The following is a 24081-nucleotide window of genomic DNA, read 5'->3' on the forward strand; positions in this document are numbered from 1 at the left end:
AGTGCATGAAGCACAGCGTCACTATTGTGACAAATTTACCTGTGTTGCGATGTGATCAATGTGATGAAAGCCACAGGAGAAGCTTTGTGGTAATGATATGCAAAAAATTTATGAAACCATTGCTTTCTCACCACGCATTGAACATCACTGACCGAACGGCAGTCTGCTGCTGCAAACTGCCGTTCTGGCAGTTCCCTTTCCTGACGAAGTTAGCCATCACCCACGCAGACAGTTTTCTGAAGGCATGTCCTTTTTGTTGTAAAATGTGCACAGTTTAATCAATAAACGTGACGCTCTAGCCCCTTTTCTTCATTCATGTGCCCCTGACTTGATTGCATTAACGGAGACCTGGTTCACCGATAAATGTTTGAGCGAGGAGTTGTTTCAGTGCGAGAAGAATTATGTTGTGTACCGTCAATACCGTGATATGAAACCGGGTGGTGGCGTACTGATTGCCGTCGCTGATAATATAGCGTCTGCTAGGACTGCATTTACGACATCCTTAGAATTAGTATGCGTACGTGATGTCTTAAATCAACCAAACATATTGCTTTGTGCTTTTTATCGTCCGCCAAATGCACCAACTGCTTTCTGCGATGAACTTCATGACGTTCTTAATTTTCTTGTCTCAGAATTTTCCCTCTCCTTTGTTTATAGGGGGTGATTTTAATTTTTCTAAAATAAATTGGGCTTCAAAATATTCCTCTGTTGTTGGTTCGTCTACTGAAAGCGACTCTTTTATTAAATAGTGCTTAAATTTTAATCTTACGCAACTCATTTCTGGACCTACTAGAACTAGCGCTACTTCATCAAATACTCTCGACCTCGTACTCGTCAACAACTCTTAGTACACTCGATAACTTGTTTACCCGGAATAAGCGATAACTGTTGTTTACATTTTTTTGTAATGGGCCACGTCACACGCCAGAAAAGCACTCCAAATTGATAAAAAATTATGCGAGAGGTGATTACACAGCAATTAATAATGAGCCTGCACTGTTCATTGAAGAATGCATGCCAGAATTTTTCAGCCGTACTGTAGACGATAATTGGTATTTGTTTAAAGATAGAGCCACGTCAATTGTTGCTAAATATAATCCACTGCGCAGGCTTCCCAAAAAGGAACGTTTTACTTGGTTTTCGACGACTCTAAAAAGGTTATCAAACAAGAAAAAGCGCCTCCTTTGCCTTGCGAAACGCATTGAAACATCTATCCGTTGAAAAGCTTATTTTTACGCACTGCGTGCATATCGCATCGCGTTAAAAGAGGCAAAAGCCGTATTTTTTATACTTATCTACGATCACTTCTTTCTACTAATCTATCAAAATTTTGGAGCACTATTCAAACAAAAAAGAAAACTAGCTTATCTTTTACAGCGTCTGATGGCTGCGCTATTAGCAATGAAGAATGTTGCATGGTACTAAATGACGCCTTTGCAAAATATTTTTCTGATAGCTATATCGACATAGAGCCGCACTGGTACAAAAACGACTTTTTCCCCATGGATCCATTTGTAGTTGATTTTGCGGGTATTTCCAAATTAATTCATGGTTTAAAACTATCATCTTCCTGTGGCGCTGATGAAATTATTTCCAAGTTCATGGAAAATACTGCTGTGTACTCCTTTGCATTTCTTATGTACCTTTTCATGCAGTCTATTGAGTGCTCGTCTGTGCCTGCAAATAGGAAGGTGGGGAACGTAGTGCCTGTGTTTAAATCAGGTGACCCGCATTCCCCTCTCAATTACAAACTTATCTCGCTCACTAGCATTCCTCTCAAAATCTTCGAAAATGTCACATTTACAAACCTTGTTTCATTTTTTGCATACAACGCATTTTTCACTTAATTTCAGCATGGTTTTCGCAAGAAATGTTCCTGCGAAACACAACTTAACATTTCATCCTCCTTGAATAAAGAACAGGTTATTGACTATATTTTTTAAAATTTTGGTAAGGCTTTTGACAAGGTGTATCACCGCTTACTACTTCTTAAACTCAGCGCTCTCAATACTGACCCTAACATCTTGAAGTGGATAGAAGGTTTTCTAACTGACCATACTCAATTTGTAACCGCTAATGATGCTGTATCGTCCACTGTGTCATAAAGTCTGGCGTTCCTCAAGGCTCTGTTTTGGGTTCCTTGCAATATTTAATATATAATAATATCTTACCTACGGTTATCAATAGCTTCATTAAACTTTTCGCTGATGACTGTGTTGTATGCCTTGAAATAACTGGTCAGCATGTGAACCTCGTTTTTCAGTCCGATCTAGATAACATGTCAAAGTGGTGCTCTCAACGACTAATATTAATAAATCCAACGAAATGCAAGATTATGACTGTTTCACGGCGCTCTTATGCATCAATTCCTCTCAGCTATGCTATCAATAACATCAACTTCGAATTCGTAACCTCGTATAAGTATCTGGGAATTCACATAACGAATAACCTTTCTTGCCATACCCACATTCATTACATCACTAACGATGTCAATAAATCACTCGGCTACATACGGAGAAAATAATTTAATTCCCCACGCCATTTAAAATTTCTACTTTACAAAACACTCATTAGAACAAAACTCGAGTATGCGTCTTCTGTTTGGGACCCTGGTCTATAAATATTAAAAATCATAATTGAGTCCGTTTTAAATCGGTCAGCGCGTTTAATTATGTCAAACTATTCCCGCTCAGTTAGCGCTTCATCATTGATATCTGATTTCGGTATATTTGATTTAGAGCTTAGAAAAAAAAATTCTCGCCAATGCCTTTACCGGGAAATTCTTCGCTCAAACAATTCAAGTAAACAAGAACTCTTATCACAACCGTCATACATATCGTCACGTCTTGATCATGAGCATAAAGTTTTCACTCCTCTCTGTAGCACTAATGTTTATTCCGACTCTTTTCTGCCAAAAACCAGAACTGCCTTTCCTCCTCCATCGCCTGCATTGAAGACGCAATATTATTCAAAACTGCACTGACAGATTATGTTATGCGCCCTAAATAGCTTCTTGTTGTTAAACATGTATTCTCAGTGACTTGTATTTTTATGTTCTACTTTTACTGCATTTTTGTTGTATTACCCACCCCCTCTGTAACGCCTTCATGTGCCCTGAAAGTAATAAAAATAAAATAAAATAAAATAAAAGTGCAGTCGCCAAAATATACAAAGAAGCCACTGTCGCGCAAAGTGCTTAAACTTTGAATCCTTTGTATGGAGTGATGCATCTGGTTTATCTTTGCTTTTTATAAGCGTGCATATGTGCTTCATCAACAGTGGCTTTCCTACAAGCTGATATGTTTGTTTTATGTTCAGTGCTCACTGTATTGAAGTGGTGCTTCTGGTTTTTTAACTTTTTTCATAAATGAAGTTTAATTTTGTTTCCTACAAAACCATGTCTTTCAGTAGGAAGCATTTTCTGGCCTAGCAGAGATGCTTTATGTGCATTTCTTATGTTATTCCTTTTTGATTAATGCAAAGTCATTGTCTCTTTGATTTGAAGAATGTAGAAATAACGTCACTTGCCAGTTTGTTTTGTTCTTTTAAACTAATGTGCAAACACTATAATTGTTTTCCCTTGTTATTTTTTCTGTTTTATGCACTTATATGTATGTATAGTACCACGCTGCCAAGATGTTGTACAAGATTGCAGTATTTATAAGAAAATGCATTGAATAAATTCATCATACTGATTCTTTCTTGCCGTCATCGTGATGTTTTTGTTTGTTGCATTCTTGGATCCTCCGCTTCGTTCATTTTCAAGCCGACAATGAACTTTAGTTAGGCAGGTGACCTCGAAGATACAAATAAAAAAAAGAAAGTTGGCAAGTACGGGCGTTTCGCGCTTTCTACTCCGCCACGAAAGTGTACTCTGACTGAACAGGTAGTGTCAGAACCTAGCGCCGCCATTTGGTGGACCCGAGAAGCAGTCACGGCGAAGCAAGGACAATGGGAGAGTGGGCGATGCAGCAGGCATTAAAAGTACAGGAGGCGCTGGACCAAGCAGCGAGAGCCTCTGCGCCTACTCCCGGGTGCGTAAACGCTTCATAACTTGACAGAACGGGTGGCCAAGAGGGAGTTTACGGTGAACTGCCATGCAATGTGCGTATGTGCACGGAGTGTAATCTGCCGCGGCTACTGTTAACGCCACCACCTAGGAACTGTTCCAGAAAGCTTGCGTTTTTTTGTATTTGTTACCAAAGTAGTTTCTAAACTTCAATAATAAATTCTTTTTCAGTTACCTCGAAGTCGACGAGTAGCCCGTTTTATTGGAGTGGACGACGCACCCCACGAGATGTACTACAGCTCACGCAGTTATCAATGCTCTGTTAGCTGCAGCCAAGTGCGTGTTGCATTCAGGAAGTGGCACGTTGAACATCTGGAATAGCAGAAAAATATCATTGCTAATGAGAAAGATACTGCCACCCCCGTACAAGGGCGCTGATATGTCTTGCGACCAACACCTGTACCCTTATGTGACGTACGTGACAAGTGCTATTAGAGGTGGCATGTTCGATGCGGCAAAAAGATATGCGATTTGCGGCAGCTCATTACCATTACAGATATTGGCCACTTCACCAATTGTAAACGCACCGAGTCGAAGGCTTCATACGACACTCATTCCGGTAGTCTATCCCCTGACCACTTCTGCAGCATGAGTCACAGTTGTTCATGTCTTCCCGATGCCCTCTCGGTGCCTGCGGCCTAAAAGCGGCCCGAGAGGGACCTCTGGCGTTTAGGGTATTCCGCTGTCAGTCTGAGGGAACGGAGTGTTTCACTGAAAGGAGATAGTCATTATGGTGAAATTTTGAAATGCAGTACTCCTGCTACCACGGAGAGTATCCGCCAGTAGGGCCAAGAGATCCGAGGTCTATTTCCGGGACCACCACAGAAGTTTGGGGCTGGAAGCTTGTCTCTCTCCTTGCAGAGGCTGGTTTGAGGGCAACGTCAGCTGGTGGTGGCGGAACATAGTACTGTTTACAAAAGAGCGTCCCTGTAATCTGCCCAGTGAAGCCCGAAATTTCCTCCTAAAGGGAGCAAAACGTACGACCAATATGGTATCGCTTAAAGCGGAGATAACAGCGCCACATAACGTGCTAGACTTAAGCAGTCCCAGTAGCGCGGGGATCAGCTAGACAGAATAGCTAGTTCAGGGCCCGAAAAACTTTACGTAGACCCTCGTCTGCACGCTGCGTTGGAGCATCCAGGTGATGTAGGATACGGTATTTGTACTGAATCGGCAGGCGCTCCTTTTATGAAGCTGTGACGAGCTGTTTCCAAGACTGAAACAGAGGCTGGAGACGTCGCCATTGCTCCGAGATGGTATTCAGGACAGCGGGAAGAACCCGCTCGAGCACATAGAGCTCCTAGAGGCCAGGAATGGTCCAGTAAGTGTAAATTTCGTGTACAAAATTAAGGACTGATTTACCAGCGGCGTACCTGGTAAGCGTTCACACGTCCATCGTTGGCTGTACCGTCAGCCGCGTGCGTTGGAGAGCGGCGCACGTGAAAAAAATTTAGTCTAAGAGTCTAGCCGTGAAGGTCTCGGGAAAAGCCGTTATGAATCTGAACACGACCGATTCGTCTTGCCTAGTGATGGCTCCTGAAAGCTAGTTTTCATCGTGGCACCAGCTGCCTTGTCGTCCTCGGCTCCAGAGTCGGCCTCATCAGTCCTCGAGACTGCTCGCTAACCTGATCGGGTGTTGATAGAATATTGAGAAACAGAAAACGGCGAAGGAAAGCCAACCAGCAAACGGACCACCAAGTACTCACGGAAAGCTAGACCGCAAACAAGATTATAAACACACCACAACCTCTAACAAGAAAAAAAAACTAAAAAGACATGTAAAGGAAACGTAACTTTACCACAAGTAGACCACAGTTCGTTCATCTCCAAGCAATATCAGCTGATCGCACGTTACGGGAGATAGATGTGGACTCAGTGCCAAGGACTGGTGAAGCCCTCATATACAGTCCGGGCTCCACTCAACGCTGTCCCCTTGTGAGCGCGTGCTCCCGAGTTTCTCATCGTTCCCATCAGTGCCCTCCACCCTCACTATTTTTATTCGAGGTCTGTTGAGGCAAATAAAGACCAATTTCTTAGTTACAGAAAGCGTAGGCACGTTGTCTGCTGACATATTGAGGTGCCAGCAGAATTTGCCTTATCTACAGTAAAAAAAAATTCTCAGTTCCATGTTAAGATTGTATAATTCCTAAAACAAAATAGAATGGAAATATCGTCTCAAGAGAGCGAGCTTTTGACCGCGATGTTCAAACGACGAAAAAATGAAAGCACACCCTACGGTGGCCGCTCCGCTGGGTTATATTCCTTTTACTGTCGCACCCCTACCAACCGCCGCCATATATATAGTGAAAAATAACCAAAAGGCTCTTGATAACGAAGTGTTCGACCTTACAACACAATTAGCAAACCTAGAAGAAAAGGTGAACGCTTTGGAAAACGTATCCGAGGGATCGCGTTCAGATTGTTCTGTTTGGATTGCGTCAGCGGTTCGTAATGAGAATGCTGCTCTTCGCGCATGACTTGACGATTACGAAGGCCGATCGCGACGAGACAACTTAATCTTTCATGGAATTACTGATGCTGCAGCCGAAACATGGTCAGACACAGAAGCAAAGGTTAGGGCAATTCTTTCAAGTTCTTTCGAGATGCAGCTTTCAGGTGACGCGATATCTCGAGCCCACAGACTAGGAGCGATTGTAACAATAAAGTGCCGCCCTGTTGCCGTACGGTTGGCGTCATTCAAAGTTAGAGATAAAATCTTCTCCCAAAAAGCAAAGTTGCGCGGTACGAACATTAACATTAACGAAGATTTCTGTAAAGCCACACGGACAGCCAGGAAAAAACTAACTGATTTCGGTAAAACCAGTGGTCAAAAGGTATTCAGCAAAATACAACAAGGTTGTTATTAACCAGAAAAGTTATGTATACTTCCCAGTCACTGGTCATGTCTTGTCTGTTGTTCCAGTTGATGATAACAACAGAAACGACACTAACCTAAGTCATCCTAGCTCGTCGGCCCAAGCGTCTTCGTAGAAAAAACAAATCAACGACGTGGTACTGTCAAAAACAATTGTTCCTTTCTGCTAAGTAATGTGAGAAGTGTAATGGGCAAGCAAGACGCCCTGTCATCTCTGATTGACACCTGTCTTGGAGACGTCGTCGTATTGACAGGGACATGGCTTTCTGTGGAAGTAGACAGCTCCTAAATTCTAAATTGTGAAAAAAATACATGTTTTATGGATGCGATCGTGGATCTTGTTCCGGAGGCGGTGTCCTCATAGCTGTTGCAGACGATCTGGTTTCATCGCACGTAGCTCTCGTTTGCCCTATAGAATTAGTGTGCGTTAGTGTTCGCCTACACAATAAAGATGCTCTCGTTTGTGCGCGCTAGCGGCCTCCTAATAAACCTGCTTGTTTTTCTTCAGATTTGTACGATGCCCTTAACATGCTTCATGTTTGGTTTCCCACCTCGCATATTATTCTTTTAGGCGATTTTAATTTCCCCGACATCTATTAGAATTTGCCTTGTACCTTACCTGGCTCCAGTAATTCCGACTTCACCTCTTTTATTAATACATGCTTAGAGTTTAACCTTAGCCAGTTGGTTAACTCCCCAACCCGTATCACGTCTACTAGTTCTACCATATTAAACCTGGTGTTCACAAATAACCCTGATCTCATCCAGTTTCTGTCAGTCGTGTCAGGTCTCAGCGATCACTCTGCCATTCACTTTCTCGTACCGGACAAGCCGTCAAAAATTAGTAAAAGTACAAAAATAATCAGAGATTACGGGAGAGCTGACTACACGTTAATAAATGCTGAACTTGAAACATTTACACAGGAATTTTTTTCTAGCTTTTCTGGACACTCGGTAAACGAAAACTGGCTACGTTTTAGAGCTGAAATCAAAGAACTTACCAACCGCTTCATACCGCGCCGTCAAATAACCGATAACAATCGGTCTGCTTGGTTCACGCCTACTTTAAGGTGCCTACCTAATAAAAAGAAGCGCATCTTTCGAAGTGCAAAGCTCTCGGGCAACATCAAAAGATGGGATGATTATCGTAGTATAGCCGACGAGTACGCTCGCGCACTCTCACTTGCCATGCGCTCATATTTTGAACAAAGGTGGCCTTCTTTGTTAATAACTAACCCTCGTAGATTTTGGCAGGTAATTGGTGGAAATAACAAAAAACAAATTGACCTAGTTTCAGGGAGCGATTCATTTATTACAAGAGAAAATTGTTGCCTAGCTCTTAACAGTGTATTCGCATCATTTGTAAAGGTGGTGCCTACCACTGTTTCTAACTTATCTACTCAAAACTACGATCTAATGGCGCCAGTACACCTTGATTGGGAGGGCATAAAGAATTTAATTGAAAATCTCAAGCCTTCTTCTTCCCCCGGAGATGACGGAATTAACGCCAAGTTTCTCAAAAACACCGCATTGTTTTCGTCCTTAATACTGTGCAGAATTTTTTCAGTCTTTGGAATCCAGTACCCTGCCAAACGACTGGAAAGTGCGGAAGGTGGTTCCTCTTTGCAAGTCAGGTAACACCAACGATCCCCACAGTTAAAGACCCATCTCACTAACTAGTGTGCCATGTAAGCTATTAGAACATATCATTTACTGCAAGTTAGTCAACTTTCTTGAGAATAATTCTTTTTTACTAAATTTCAACATGGTTTTAGAAAAAGTTACTCGTGTGAAACTCAGCTCTTATGCTTTACTAATGATTTGTTCTGTGCTATATATCGTGGTACGTTTATTGATTGTGTATTTATCGACTTTTCTAAGCATTTGACACAGTTTGTCACGAATTACTGCTTTTAAAATTAAGTAAACTAAATCTTGACCCGCACATCTTGAAATGTATCGAGTGCTTCTTACGTAACCGTGAGAAATTTGTGACTGCTAATGAATGCAACTCTCCTCCTACTGCCGTAACCTCAGGTGTGCCTCAAGGCTCTGTTTTGGGTCCCTTACTTTTTTTAATATATATTAATGATTTGCCTCATAACATTTCCTCCTCCATTAGGTTATTTGCTGACGCTTGTGTTATTTACCGTGAACTTTTGACCTCTAACGACACTGACACCCTGCAATCTGACCTAGACAATATTTCTTCGTGGTGTAATAATTGGCTAATGAAACTTAACACAAATAAATGCAAATCAATGAGGATAGCTCATAACCCTTCAAAAGTTGCGTCCCCCTCATACCTACTTAATAACACTCCCCTAAACAACGTTTCTTCTTACAAGTACCCCGGTGTTAACATTTCTAACAACCTGTCACGGCAGGCTCACGTTGACTACATAACATGCAACGCTAATTAAACGCTTGGCTATTTACATCGAAATTTTTCTCTTGCTATAATTAACCTAAAGCTCCTCCTGTATAAATCATTGGTGCGGCCAAAACTCGAGTATGCGTCGTCTACCTGCATCTTCATATTCACATGCTCATAGACAACATTTAATCCATTCAGAATCGCTCAGCACGTTTCAGATTGTCCAATTACTCTCGAACTGCAAGTTTCACAATAATGAAGGCTCAACTAAATTTGTATAACCTCTCAATACGACGTGAAAATTCAAGTCTCTGTCTCTTTCAAAAGATCTATCAGACTAACAGAACCCTCTCTGGTTCACTGTTTTTTCAACCAGCCTACACATTAGCACGCAATGACCATCGATACAAGGTTAAGGTTCCCTTCTGCCATACGAACCAGCACTTCAACTCTTTCATCCCTAGAACATGAACTGACTGGAACCACCTTCTGGCATCGATCGCTTGAATCAGAGACGCCAACGCGTTCAAATCAATCATTTTTGAAATTGCATTAAAATTTATTCTAATCCTGCTGTTTTGTTTTACTTCTTATTCATATTTGTTGTCCCACTCCTTTCTGTAATGCCCAGTGCCTTGAGAGTAAATAAATGAAATGAAATACAACTGAAACGACAGTTTCATGAGGAGAAAAGCTATTGAGGGACTGTTTATTTATCCTAGCTTTGCGCTAGAAACGGCCGCACGGTAATGTTTGTTACGTAACAGTAGTTCCACCTCAATTGATTGAACTTATTCGTAAAAGATAATCTTTTGTTTATTGCAGGTTCAGTAGAGAGGTTACCGGGATACTGGGAAATGATACAAAAGGGGACCCGTTCATGCAGCCTTTTTCCTGGCCAGGTAAGCTACCGAACCCATAGTAGCAGACCTTAAATTGTGTTTATTATTGTGATAGCGTTAGAGAGCTCATTTCGCAGTAAATCCGGTGTCCACGTTGTTGGTTGTGAGCCAAGAACCATTGCCTTGTGCGTGACCACAAAAATCGAGGATGCAAATAAGTAAATAAGAAGAAAACTCTGGGCCCCGTTGTGGATCAACACTGGCTCCTTTGGGTCTGAACCCGGGTCGTTCAAATTAGTTTGCGTGGCAAGCAGGTGTTCTACCATACACAGCCAGGCATCTGCTTGTGCAAAGTTGGAAGTAACCTTCCAGTTTTGCAAACACTCGGGTCCTGTATACATGCATCACAATACAGAATGAAATATTATGGTAATAATGCGTGTTTCAAGCGTATATTGCCATTGGGCGTATGAGCACGTGATAGTCATAATGACTTCATGGTTTAAACCAGTCACCCTCTTACATAACGCACACACGTTAGTGCGCTCATTCCTTTAAAGAAACACTGAAGTGGTTTGGCACTCGCTAATTAAAAGCGAAGCACTCCTTAGAGAACGTTGGTGATTTGGAGTGTTTCTATCTATCTATCTATCTATCTATCTATCTATCTATCTATCTATCTATCTATCTATCTATCTATCTATCTATCTATCTATCTATCTATCTATCTATCTATCTATCTATCTATCTATCTATCTATCTATCTATCTATCTATCTATCTATCTATCTATCTGTCTGTCTGTCTGTCTGTCTGTCTGTCTGTCTGTCTGTCTGTGTGTCTGTCTGTCTGTCTGTCTGTCTGTCTGTCTATCTATCTATCTATCTATCTATCTATCTATCTATCTATCTATCTATCTATCTATCTATCTATCTATCTATCTATCTATCTATCTATCTATCTATCTATCTATCTATCTATCTATCTATCTATCTATCTATCTATCTATCTATCCATTCATCTATCTATATATCTTTCTATTTATCTATCTATCTATCCAGCCTCCTGCGATGTTTAGCTCTTATGACCGTTTCGACAATGGTATCGATACCTAAATCAGTGTGGCATAACATGCTGTATATTGTGCACAAGTGACTAGTCTTAACATGAAAATCATGACATGTATGTCATCAATGTCATGATTTGCATTTCATGGTCTTGTTGCTTTTGCGGTCGTTTTGTTCACATGAAATGTTGCAAAATTGGTATGCTATGACTGACTGCATGGAATATGCCAATGACAGACCCTTGTTTAAAATCGTGGCACGCATGTCATACGCGTGGCACGGCTCCATACCGCGCTCATGGTGCGCTCGCGGTCGTTTCGCTAGCTTTGCATCTACAAAATTTGGCATTATGGGCCATGAATGGATGATGAAGATATAAGACTGGTGAAAAAATGATAACCTTGAGATGCGTGTCATGTAATAACGTTACTACACGCCACAATCATGACGCGCTCACGGCCGTTTCACCAGCTTCGCATAGACCAAATTTGTTATTACGTCACGTGAATGAATAACCAAGGTATTTGACTGGTGCAAACATGATAATCATGAGATGAGTGTCATGTAGGAACATGAGTGCATGCCACACTCATGATGCGCTCACGACCGTTTCAATAGCTTCACATTTACCAGATTAGGTATTAAGGAATGTGAATGCATGACGAAGGTAAGTGGCTGCTGCAGATATGATAATCATGAGATTCGTGTCATGCAACAACATGTCTAGATGCCACGTTCATTATGCGCTTGTGGCGGTTTCGATAGCTTCACATGTAGTGAACTTGGTGTTAGGTGCCGTGAATGAACGATGAACGTAAATGACATGTCCAAACATGATAATTATGGCATGTATGTCATTAAAATAGGACTACATGCTACGCTCACAGCGTACTCATGGTCGTTTTGCTAGCCCAACAAATACCAAATTAGGCATCACGGGACATAAATAGACGACGAAGCTGAATGACACGTCCAAACATAATAATCATGGCTTGAGTGCGATGTGAAACATGACTACATGTGTCGCTCATAGCATGCTCGCGGCCGTTTTGCTAGCTTCACATATACCAAGTTTAATATGACGTGACATGAATTATGGCCAAGGGAAATGACACGTCCAAACATGTTAATCATGACATGGAAGTCTTGTACGGTATAATTATTTCCAGCCGTCTCGTAACATTGTGCCGAACTTAAAGTGACATGTCAACCTTCCTCATTCGTGCTTCGCATATCATGAATTCTCACTGTACGTGGTATCTACCAATTTTTTATTGCGAATCAATATCTGCGCCCTCTTACAACATCACCACCACGGTCTTTTTTGCAATTTTAGATTACACCTCTAAACGAGCATACTTTGACCGAGGGACCCCCCCCCCCCCCTTGTGCGGACGGAGTGCAGGGGAGGAGCGTGGGGAAGACAGACACGTGGGGAGGTGACGTCATCGAAGGAGCAAGCCACCGAGCCGCCCACGTCACTTAGCCAGCTCAGCTTGTTTACTTCAGAATTGTGTCATGTTTCTGGTGCAACCTCCTGCCTAGCAAAGCATCAGTAGTGCCAGTTCGTAGAAATTGTTTGTCATTGCACTGTTCTTTTCTCCCGATAAGAGATTTGCGCCATTCGACATTCACTAGTTTTTGTGCGAGGCCGAAATTGGACTCGCCATGTGGAATTACTGCGCGGCATATTACTGTGGCATCACTTTCAGTCGCGATCAGGTTGTGCTTCACAAACTTTATCTGTATCAGAAGATGGCTTGAAAACGAGCTGCTGTAGTTAAAAAAAGACTTCAAATCTGTGAGAACGTTGCTGGGATTGACGATCAAGCGTGTGCGACTGAACAGCATCGCGGTTCATCCGGTGTTTTCGCACCTGAATGGGCCCTCTCAGCCACCCCGAGTCGCCTTCGCAAAAAGAAAAAAAAAAACGTCCCCACTTCCTCAAAAGGAATCGTGAGGAAGTGCGAATGCATTTCGTGCACCGAGAGAAGGTCAGACATTCGCATCACCGATTTCTGGCATCGCCTTGAGAGGCACCCGGCCAGTGAATAATCGACAGTAAGGAGTGAGCGGGTGAGACAATGGAGCGCTAGCGTTCTCGGCTCGGCCTTGGTTGTCTGAGAGTGGCGTCTCGAGCACACATTTACGGATTGCCTTGAAACACGCCCAGCCAGCGAACGGTCGAGAGTGAGGTGCGAGAGGACGGCAGAGGTGGGTGGAGGGAAGAGAAAGAGCGAATGATGAGAGAAGAGGCGACAAAGCAGTGCACCTACTCTTTTTTACACTCTCTCGCAACGCACGCTCCAGTTGCTAGGGGTGAGGATAAGCCCAAGCCTGCAGCTGTTAGTATTGAAGATAGAGTGAGAGCGAAGTGATAATATATACCAGCGCGCAGACAACGCCGGACGTTGACATAGCCCGACCAGGCGCCGGAAACTCTCAAGTTCAAGTGATCTCCTGTAGGGGGCGAAAAAAATCAACCGCGGCGCGTTTCTGCTTCAAACACCCATAGTGGATATACCAACCTCTCTCACCACTCGCGCTATTGACTTTCATGTAGCGGTGTCCTCGTCGGGGCCAAGAATCAATTTTAAAATGATCAAATACTACATCTTTACGTACCGCTACACATAAAAAACAACTTTTCTTATAGCTAACACATGTTTGAAAACATGTGCTGCGTCAGCAATTTTTGTCATATTTTTTGCTCCAGATTACTCGTAGCCAGCTGCAGCCTATCGTCATCATTATGCTCATTTCAATATATACGGCGGCCTGCGGTAGCGACGGCAGGTAACGGCTCGCGGTATATTCGGTTGTGTCTCGCACTGTTTCGTTTCTCTGTAAATATTTTGAGCCACTACTGACCAACACACTTTTTTTTCGTTCTGTTTATTTTGACTCATTCAAATGCTTACTCAAAGGGATTTCAAGTGACTTCCGGCGAACGAAGTGACCTTTGGAGCTTGCATGGGATGAACACCCGTTGCAAGCCCGAGAATTAAGGCCTGGTAAGTAGAAACCACCTCAGTTTTTTATGGATGGTTGCTTGCTGGGCTAGTTTGTTAATTTCAACATATGTAGTTTTTTTGTCTATGACTGCATAGGCGTCGCACGGCGACAGTGCATTGCAATAATAAATTTTAAAATTTTTTTAACGGGTCAATCTGTCACCGGAAAAAAAACGTGCGTTACTTGAGGCGTGGCTTCACGTGGGAACGAGTCACTGACTCATTAGGTAATTCTGAAATGGTATCGCCAGGCAGCACAAACCAAGCCGTTCCGATGAAAGAAAGCAAATACATCACTGTCGCCTCGCACTTGACTTTGTATCTAGCCCATATATTAGTGCAAAAACCTTCAAGTCAATAGTTTACTACAGTCGCATTGGAAAAACATCACATAATTATGGGTGTGGATTTGCTATAGTGTGACAAAGAAAGCGTCACATAAATCAGAAATACTTCTTTTTCTGCCACAGCCTCCTGGCCCGCCTGACATGGAAGCATCTGTGTACAACGGGCAAGGAACCTGCTACATGACATGTCTTGTGATAAAGGAGCCCCACGTGATACACGTGTTATTAGGTACTATTACATATATGTAGAAAATAGTGGTGTTTACTAGTTGATGGGTTTGCTTGTTTACTTTGAAAAATTTTATGCAGTGATAATGCTTTGATTTCTTGCATTGATATCTTGTGATGTTGCTTGTTTTTCCAGACTGACATGACTGCAGGATGACTACCTCTGACTGTCCGCTCTGCAAGCACTTTGAAACGTGTGAACATCCACTAAAGCAGGTCATATCAAACCTCACACATGGAATGCTTTATTCGTGAATGCTTTACCACGCATATCGTGTAGGAGTGCTTTAGATTGCCCACAAGTATTGGCTGTCTACCATGGCATGGAATCTACCTTCAATAACGTTGAAACTGTTACACTATTAGTTAGATTGTGTGGCACTGCTGAGCTGAACAACACAGGTTTGATCCCTGCCACAGTTGCCACATTTCGACGGGGGTGAAATGCTAAGACGCTTGTATGCTGAAGGCTTTGTTCGATTTGCCTGCACCACATGATTCATTTTACAAAGCACTGCACCTGGCTATTCGTTTCAGTGGTGCAGCAATGGCATCTTATAAACCATGTCATTCATTTTAAAAAGTCCAGGAGAGGTACAGCCCTAAAACTAGTTCGTGATTTTCTGTACCTCCACTTTGACGATGCTGGTTTGGTGCAGCCGCACGCACATTTTAACAAACAACATAGCATTAAACGTAGATGTCATAAGCACCTCCACAAACGCTGCGTGTGTTGCCAATATATTTCCACTTCATTAAATTAAGTGAACAAAATAAAGAATCCACCTTATTGGCACCTTGTCATTCACTTGTGATGCCGCACTGCTGAACTCGTGCTGCACAAGTTCTGAACTTCTACTGCACAGCTGTGAACCAGTTCCCATTAGTGCAGGTGAACTAAAGTGACCCTTAAACGATAGAAGCCCGAAATATGAAAAATCTGTGAACATGAAATGTCAGAGCAAATGTTTCAACAAGGAGTCTTGTCTCCTGCAAGGCCACAGTGTCATTTGTTTTGACCCTTGGAAGCCAGAATCAATCTAAATTTTCCGACTACTGTACGACTCATGATCACGTCATAGTTGGCATGTGAATAGTCAGAAATTATTAATTTCATTACTAAATAAACACCCCCACAGTGAGGAGAAATAACAGGCTTTCCGACATTTAGTTGTGCTTTCTGACAGTTTACGAACTACACCAAAAACTGTCCTGACTTAATTAACTGTGTTTAGCTCATACCGGTTTACGAAAAGATGTGCCAAAGCTCATAAGGCTGCACTCAATTTCCTTACCATTGCGCATATGTTCAATAAGCTCCTACAATAATAAATCATAAAGGTGATCAGCACTTGCAGCACAGCTTTCTCAAATACGTGAAGGCTGTCGTCATGACCAAGACTCTGTTCATTGAATGTGATACTGTTTTTTTTTTCACATAGCAGAGAAAGGTCCCAGATTTATTTGATCGCGTCTGCTTCTCTTTCAATTAGGCTGTCTTAGGTTTAGTGTCTACCACTACGAAGTGAAATTCTGTGCACTATCATCATAAAAAAATATAGCAAATGGCACAGGTAATGTAAACATACATGATTTGTATTTATCCAAAGCCACACAAAGGGATAGTACGCATTTAAGTCCTAACCTCTAAAAGTAGTAGGGAGGAAACAACTTCAGCTTTCAAGCACAAGTATACTGAAAAAGTAAACACAATCACAAGTGTGTAATAAATATGACCTTTATTGGTCTAGCATTTGGACAGATTCACATCATCTGTTCTAAGCCAAACAAAAAACTGTATTTCCTAAAGAAAAAAACTAGGACTTGCCACAGCGGATGGTAAACTAACAGCTTACAAAACATTGATACGTCCTGTCTTACAGTACGCTAGTATTGTGTGGTCGCCTTACCAGAAGGTGTTATGATCAAAAATTGAAGCAATGAAAAATTAGCAGTCCGTTTCACATGCGCCAGGTACCGACGCACACACTCAGTCACAGCTTTGTAAAATCCTGTGAGCTTCAGTCTTTGGAATATCGCAGCCGCAAACGTCACCTCAAGTTTCTTTTCAACATTATAAGTAGGCAAACAGAAATAAATAAAGATTTATATCTTCAGCCTCCTGGAAAGCGATGTGATCGTCTTAATAATAGTAGAGCAATTCAACCTTATTTCACACGCACGAATGCTTTCCGCCACTCCATTTTTCCAGACACAAAGATATGTGGAATAGTTTACCCAATGTGGTTGTGCAGCAAGCATCGTCAGTAAATTTTGAAAATGCATTAGACAGTTTTCTATGTGATGATGTGGGCAAAATTCTGTTGTGAGCATTAATTCGTTGATTTTTATGTGTATGGTCACAGTTGTTTGTTTGTTATTTTTTTGTTGTTGGTTGTTCACCTCGTATTTATATGTGCATTTAAAGTTTTCTTTTTTGTGCGAACGTTATGTACTCTGTGAAACCCTTCCCATAATGAGCCCATGAACGGGGTTGACAGTATCAAATGAATAAAAACATAAATGCATAAACAAACAAATAAATAAATATATAAATGTACCACCAATTTATTCATTTATTTATTTATGAATACTGCAACCCTAACATAGGGTTTTGGCAGGGTGGATTTACATTTCAAAATTTACAAATCGGCAAAGAAATAAATATAAAACAGGTAAGGCATTTACACACTTTCGGAACGAAAAAAAAAGAACAGTGGTTTGTAATAAACCGGCATGAGAACATATAGAGAAATGAGCGCTACATTCAAGATGATCACAAGGGGAGAATGGCTACAGTGATTGAAATAAACTACAGGAGCACATGTCTTAGAATTTAGACACTCACTGCTAGAGCTGCGCAGCAAAAAGGTTCAAGGATGACTGGGAAACAACTTCGTTACTAAGGTTATTCCATTCGGTAATTGTCCTAGGGAAGAACGAATACTTGAATGTGTTATTACGGGTGGAAAATGGGGTTATTGTAAAGGCATGTCTCTGCCTTGTGGTATATCCTGTGGACAAATAAAGTATATGTGATAAGTATAACTTAAAATAACCTTTAACTAATTGAAAGAAAAATTTCAATCTCAATACTTTATTTCTTTGTGTAGGTGTTGGGAGGTTAGCTTTTGCTAATAAGCATGTTATTGAAGTACGACCAAAACTGTTATAAGTAAACCTAACAGCTCTCTTTTGAATTTTTTCCCTTTCGCTGATATTTTTCTGGTGTAAGGGTACCAAATTATGGATGCATAATCTAAGTAGGTTGAACAATTGCATTAAATGCAGCAAGGCAAACGGCGGGAGTGGAGTGCTTAAGAGCTCGTCTAAGATGAAATAATTTGTAATTGCACGAGCTTAATACAGTGTTAATATGTCCCGTCCAGTTAAGGTCATTCGAAATCCAAAGACCAAGGTACTTGTAGTGTTGTACCTCCCGCAAAAAAACATTATTGGCTGAATATGCAAAATGAAGAGTGTTACGTTTGTGAGAAATTTTCTTGAAAACGGTCTTTTTAAAATTAACTGACATCTGCCATTTATCGCACCAACAAATGACCTTTTGAAATGCATCGTTTAAATTAATTTTATCAGTCTGGTTTTCTATTTCCGAGTACAGGATGCAATCATCTGCATATAACTTGACTTTTACAGGTATATCATGTGATATATCATTTATAAACAATAAAAAGAGGAGGGGTCCGAGCACAGAGCCTTGGGGAACACCCGAGTCAACCGGTACTGTGCGAGAACAATGGTCATTGAAGAAGACATACTGTTTTCGATTTGAAAGATAACCGGAAATCCAATTTAGAAGTTGAGTATTCTTAAGAATTAAATCCAATTGGAAGAGTAATTTATTGTGAGGGACCGTATCGAAAGCTTTAGCAAAATCTATAAAAAATTGCATCTACCTGTTTTCCGGAATTTATAGATAGTGCGAAATTGTGAACTGTAGTTACCAGCTGAGTACAAGTAAAAAATCCTTTCCTGAATCCGTGTCGTGAACCTGACAAAATATTGTGCTTATCTAGGAATTCTGAAATATGCCTATGTATTATGTGCTCAAGTAGTTCACAGGAAGTTGAAATTAATGAGATCGGCCGATAGTTAATTGTTTTCAGGAGTGCTTGCTTGCAAGAGAGTGCTCATGTTCTATCGTGATGTCTATGCAAAAAAGAGAATGTGCTCAGAGGTGAGCAAATAGTGTATTGTAAGCGCATCAACAAAGATGTACAAACCACAAAAGTTTACAATGCATGCCGAAAGCATATTTTCTTAAAATTGAGCCTTTTCGATTTGTAAGCACACAACTCCTAACTCTGTTCCTTTAGCATACATGTTCGCTGTATACTGAGCAGACTGGTCAGTACCTGCGACGAGAAATTCTAGCCGTAGTAACTGCGCAACTTAACTCTAAGAATAAATGTAGCAAGCCTCAAATATTTTAGGCCCATAACCTAAATACATACTACCAGAGTATTACTGCAGCCGTGGAGTCCCGCAAGGTGGAGTGCTAAGCCCGACGCTGTTCAACCTAACACTCATTGAACTGATTGGCAAGCAACTAAGCAGTGTACGACTTTCCATTTATGCTGATGACATCTGTGTGTGGACATCAGGTGTGACTCGACTTCAACTTCGCGCTCGACTTCAGAAGGCAGCATCAGTGACATCGTACCACTTACGCAAACAAGGGCTTGAAATCGCAAGTGAGAAGTGTGTAGTCGTGGCCTTCACCAGAAAACCAATGTCCGCTTACGGACATTGGTTTGCTAGGAATCCTTCCCACCACTTGGCAACCCTCGCTATTCAGAGGCCCCGCACGAAGGTTAGTGCAATTGTCTTTGCTCATCGTGCGTCGTTTACGTCAGGTTTTACGCCTGCTGAGAAACTGGTGTATCCTCCGTGGTGCCTGGCACTTCCACAAGTACGTATTTCAATTCCACGAATACAGAAAAAATCAAATTTGCCTTCATCAGCCCTAAAACAATTGAGCTTGAGCCATCTGCACGAAATGTACAACAACCACGTGCACATATACACCGATGGTTCAACCACAGCGTCTGGTTCTGGTGGTGCGGTGGTGATTCCAGCTAGAGGAATCCTTCTGCGAATCAAACTGTCACAAGTCCCTACGTCCACAGCGGCAGAACTTGTGGCTTTGCGTGGCGCCATAGAGTACATCAAATCCCAAAGACCGAGTAAATGGGCTGTGTTTTCCGACTCAAAACCAGCGCTACAGAGCATGCAGTCAGTCCTTCGACGAGGTTGCCATGAACAATTAACTTACGAAGTTGTCAAGCTCGTTCACCACGTCACAGAAACAGGCTACGAGGTCAAGTTTCAGTGGCTTCCTGGCCATTGTGGGATCAGTGGCAATGATTCCGCAGACAACGCAGCTCGCACATCGCACCAAGAAGAACACACCCTTCCGATTCCTTTGTCAAGGACTGACGCTGCAAAGCAACTTCGTCACCTGGCACGTAGTCTGAGTCTACAGGAGTGGAACACCCCAAGCATAAGACATACGAGACTATACCAAATAAACCCTCGACTAGAACTTCGACCTCCATCCGGACTTCGTCGACCTGAAGCTTCACTTCTTTGTCGCCTTTGGTTGGGGGTTGCCTTCACAAAAGCATATAGAACCCTCATTGGATTGACCGACAATGCGGAATGCGACGTCTGCTGCACCAAAGAAGACATCGACCATCTGATATGCCTTTGCCCTCGATTTGCGTCTGAAACACAGAAGCTTTCAGACGCATTGCGACAATTGGACGATCGGCCACTCTCTGTGCAGATGCTACTGGAACACCGTCATCGCCTTTCGTCGGCTCAAAAAGCAGTCAAAGCTGTCTTGTGCTTTTTAAGGACTACAGGCCTATGTGACCACCTTTAACTTTTGTATAGTGCCACCGCTGCATACGCGCCAGCCGATTGACTGACAATCCTCCTTTAGTTTTTTTTCTCTCTCTATTTCTCTTCTCTTTCCTCTCTCTCTCTCTCATCTTTATGCCTCCTTCCTATTCCCCCAGCGTATGGTAGCAAACCGGGCATGTGCCTGGTTAACCTCCCTGCCTTCCCTCTTGTTGTTTACCCTCCCCCCCCCCCACCAATGATATGGGCTCACGGCTGATAATTAAACTAGTGCGTACCCTGGCGGCACGACGCGACACTGCACTATTGTGAAGTACCCAATGTAGCATTGCAGAGCGAGAAAAATTCAGAACTGCACGCATTCGCAATTGCTTATTTAACAAATTTAGAAAAAAAATACATCGCTCTCACTGCGCAAGCTGCCTATCAGCAATGTGCAAGTTTCCTTCCCGATTCCACATGACGCATTCACTTCTCTTCAAAATCAACACTGCAGGGCAAGCGCCGCATCTGACTGCAGAATCGGACCCTTCTCAAGAAATCACGCTGTTAAACTCGAACGCCGAACACAATGAGAGCGACGTTCATTCAGCGATTACAATCTTCAGTTATATGCATATGCTTGTTAGCTTTCAAGGGTCATTATGCGCGGGTTGAAAGCTTGCAATATGTATTAGTGAGTTGTTTTGTTCGGACGCGACTGTATACATTGGTTGTACCGGCTGGGACACTCGCCATAAACGATGCAAACCTTACTTGATGGACGTTGTTTTTGCCAGCTTAGGACAGTTAGGTCACCTGGCGATAATTACAGATGCGAACCGCAATTTAGCAACGAAAACAAAAAAATACCAGAGAAAGAGAGCAACGCGAAGGAAGAGCGAGCCACCCACATGCAGCACAAAAATGCGTATGTTTATTGATGATGACAGTACTACCAGCGCCATCTCGCCTCGGGGTGTTGCAGTTCAGTACGCCGCTGCTGCGTTGATGCATGTTATTTTGATAGAACAGCCCAAAAGTACAGTTTCCGTTTTCTAAACTGGTAGGTGTTGTGTGGCCCGACTAAGAAATGCATTCACATTAAAAAAAGCAAGGCTGTAAATATACCTATGTGCCATATCAGCACGTAGTTAGTTGGTTAGCACGCGCTTGCTGCAGTCGTGATAAGCTCACTCTGCGGCTTCACTTCTGCGATACTCATTTAGAATCTATATGAAACGGGCGGATCACTAGCCGTTACACAGGCATGGTTCATCGTAGTTTTGCTTAATCATGACGCCGGTAGGACGCGATCTTTGTTGTTGCAGCGACAGGTCATGGCGCCTCTAAAGAACATTTATCAGAGCCACCCTTGATCGACAACAAAGAGACCATGTACCACGGCCACTTTATTTGAATTACGGCTCGGGTAATTCGATAAAAATCCAGAATCATAGATGAATTGATGCAACAATCACTCCTGCAAAGATCCAGGCAACATTTATTTCGTACTGTACCATTCAATCACTGCAGAATGCCACCACACAAAGCATACTCACAGCCCAAACTGTCCGCGTAGCGCTTGATCTAAATAAAGGCTTTCTTGATTTTGATCAATGTATGTGCGGCGGATTTGATAACAGTGAATACTTTCGAATGGGCGTACTGTAAGCCAACGCACCGCTTGCACGTAAAGTGTTGATGCCCTTAGCTCTCTTGTTCATTAGCTCAGCCTTTATAGCACTGATCTGCTTCTTACAATCTGCACTGTGCTGAATGGGACTCGTCATGGCAGTAGTGCAATATAGTGATGAGAATAATTTATGAAGATGGGCTGCATATCAGTATATTTAAATAAAAGTGATAGTTTTTTATCTCACTGCACAGAAAAAAACAGGAAATGTTTGGATTGCAAAAAATATTTCAGCACGAATATTTAGGCACGTCTTGTTTTGTATGTATTCTCGATCTTCTTTCCCCGTTCGAACGCAGTGCGTACTTGAACACCCGTGGCGAAAACAAGTGTACACGGGAATCACTTCGCAACATCAAAATCGGGCACTCTACACGACAATCACATGCTCCTAACGCAGCCAATACACCGTTTGTACTTTAACACACCATCACAGCACTGGTCAGAATTTATAAAACGTAATACTGTCTGCATCAACAGCGCTACACACCCCTGAGCAGTGAAGTCCGAGAAGAACTGATGGTTCTGCACGATGCTCGCACGTAGCGCGGAATGTTCCAATACGTGGCTAAAAGCGAGTGCCGATGCTGCAGTTCGTTTTCTGATTTCGTCTACAGTTGAACGTATCATTTGTGCCAGTCTATTACAGTGATATTAGGCACTGACATTCCCCTTATACGTACAAGCCTATGTTTCCGACGTGGGTGAAAGAGGTAGTCAGTTGGAACTCGCTTTCCTCTGCCGTATCATCGGCACTGACATCCTCTTCAGTTGTCGATCTTACAGTGGGGACAGGCTTGAACATTGAACATGCAGTACAGATTTACAGCAAACTCGTTACAACTTACACAGTTCGCCATTTTAGCAACCATTCTATTTCAGCAGATCAACCCGCCATCACCTTCCAGCGAGTGCAAGCAGCTGTTCTCCCCTTCTTGTTAATATTGTCATCAACTTTGACCAATCACAGCAGCGGCGAAATTCGTGATTTCTGCCGTGGTGCCAGTTGCTTGTTTTTGGCAAAATTAAGATATATGCGTTGGTTTATGCAAATTCTCCACTTCATTTTTTTGAGTTCACCGCGTTATATACGTATCATGCCATCATAACCACGTTTTCCTGAATTGTTTCAGCGCCTCTTGAAGGCCACGCAACGGGTGCGTAGCAAGTTCAAGAAGAGTTGATGCAATAGGTGTTTTGAATACGCACTAGAGGCAGTATGTTAGCTATCACGTACAAGTTGTCAAGCTAAGCTCAAGAGTCTCGCAATTTTTAGCATGCTGGTATTAGGTAAGTGTGGAGGTTTCAGAAAATTATCATTGCATAGCTTTACGTAGAGGAGGAAATAGCATAAGGCATACAGTCATTTTGATTACGGACTGAGAATAATGTCACAACTATCAATATTCCATTCAGTGTGGTATTAGACAAGTCTGTCGAAAAGCCACATAAGTGCGAGTGATAGGTTTGACGTATTTAGAAGGAAAAGTCCTTTTTGGTTGTTTCAAGGTTTTGTGGACGCCTACCTCAACATACGCGCATTCAAAAATAGATATGCATGTTTTAATACAATACGGTGCCTATTAGTTCCACGTTTCATGATACTGAGCTAAAATATATTTGGCGAATTTCATGTCGCAAATTTTGTTTTCTAGACATACATATGACGAGGTGCGCTTCGTTTGTCTATAATTGCGGAAAT

The 24081-nt window shown here is 42.2% G+C and overlaps 1 protein-coding gene across 3 annotated transcripts in view; it reads left to right on the plus strand.

Moving 5' to 3' along the window:
• LOC119174158 (uncharacterized) overlaps positions 1 to 24081 on the plus strand; it is a 158385-nt gene that overhangs the window by 88177 nt on the left and 46127 nt on the right. For 2 of the 3 annotated variants that reach the window (XM_075896086.1, XM_037424978.2), the window contains exon 3: positions 10147 to 10223. In XM_075896086.1, coding sequence (XP_075752201.1) covers positions 10147 to 10223 — 77 coding nt within the window. Of the gene's footprint in view, positions 1 to 10146; positions 10224 to 14156; positions 14244 to 14713; positions 14820 to 14954; positions 16415 to 24081 lie in introns of those variants that run through there. The other variant, XM_075896088.1, reaches the window with a different exon arrangement.

Source organism: Rhipicephalus microplus, chromosome 5 (assembly GCF_043290135.1).
Source record: "Rhipicephalus microplus isolate Deutch F79 chromosome 5, USDA_Rmic, whole genome shotgun sequence".
Lineage (NCBI taxonomy): Eukaryota > Metazoa > Arthropoda > Arachnida > Ixodida > Ixodidae > Rhipicephalus > Rhipicephalus microplus.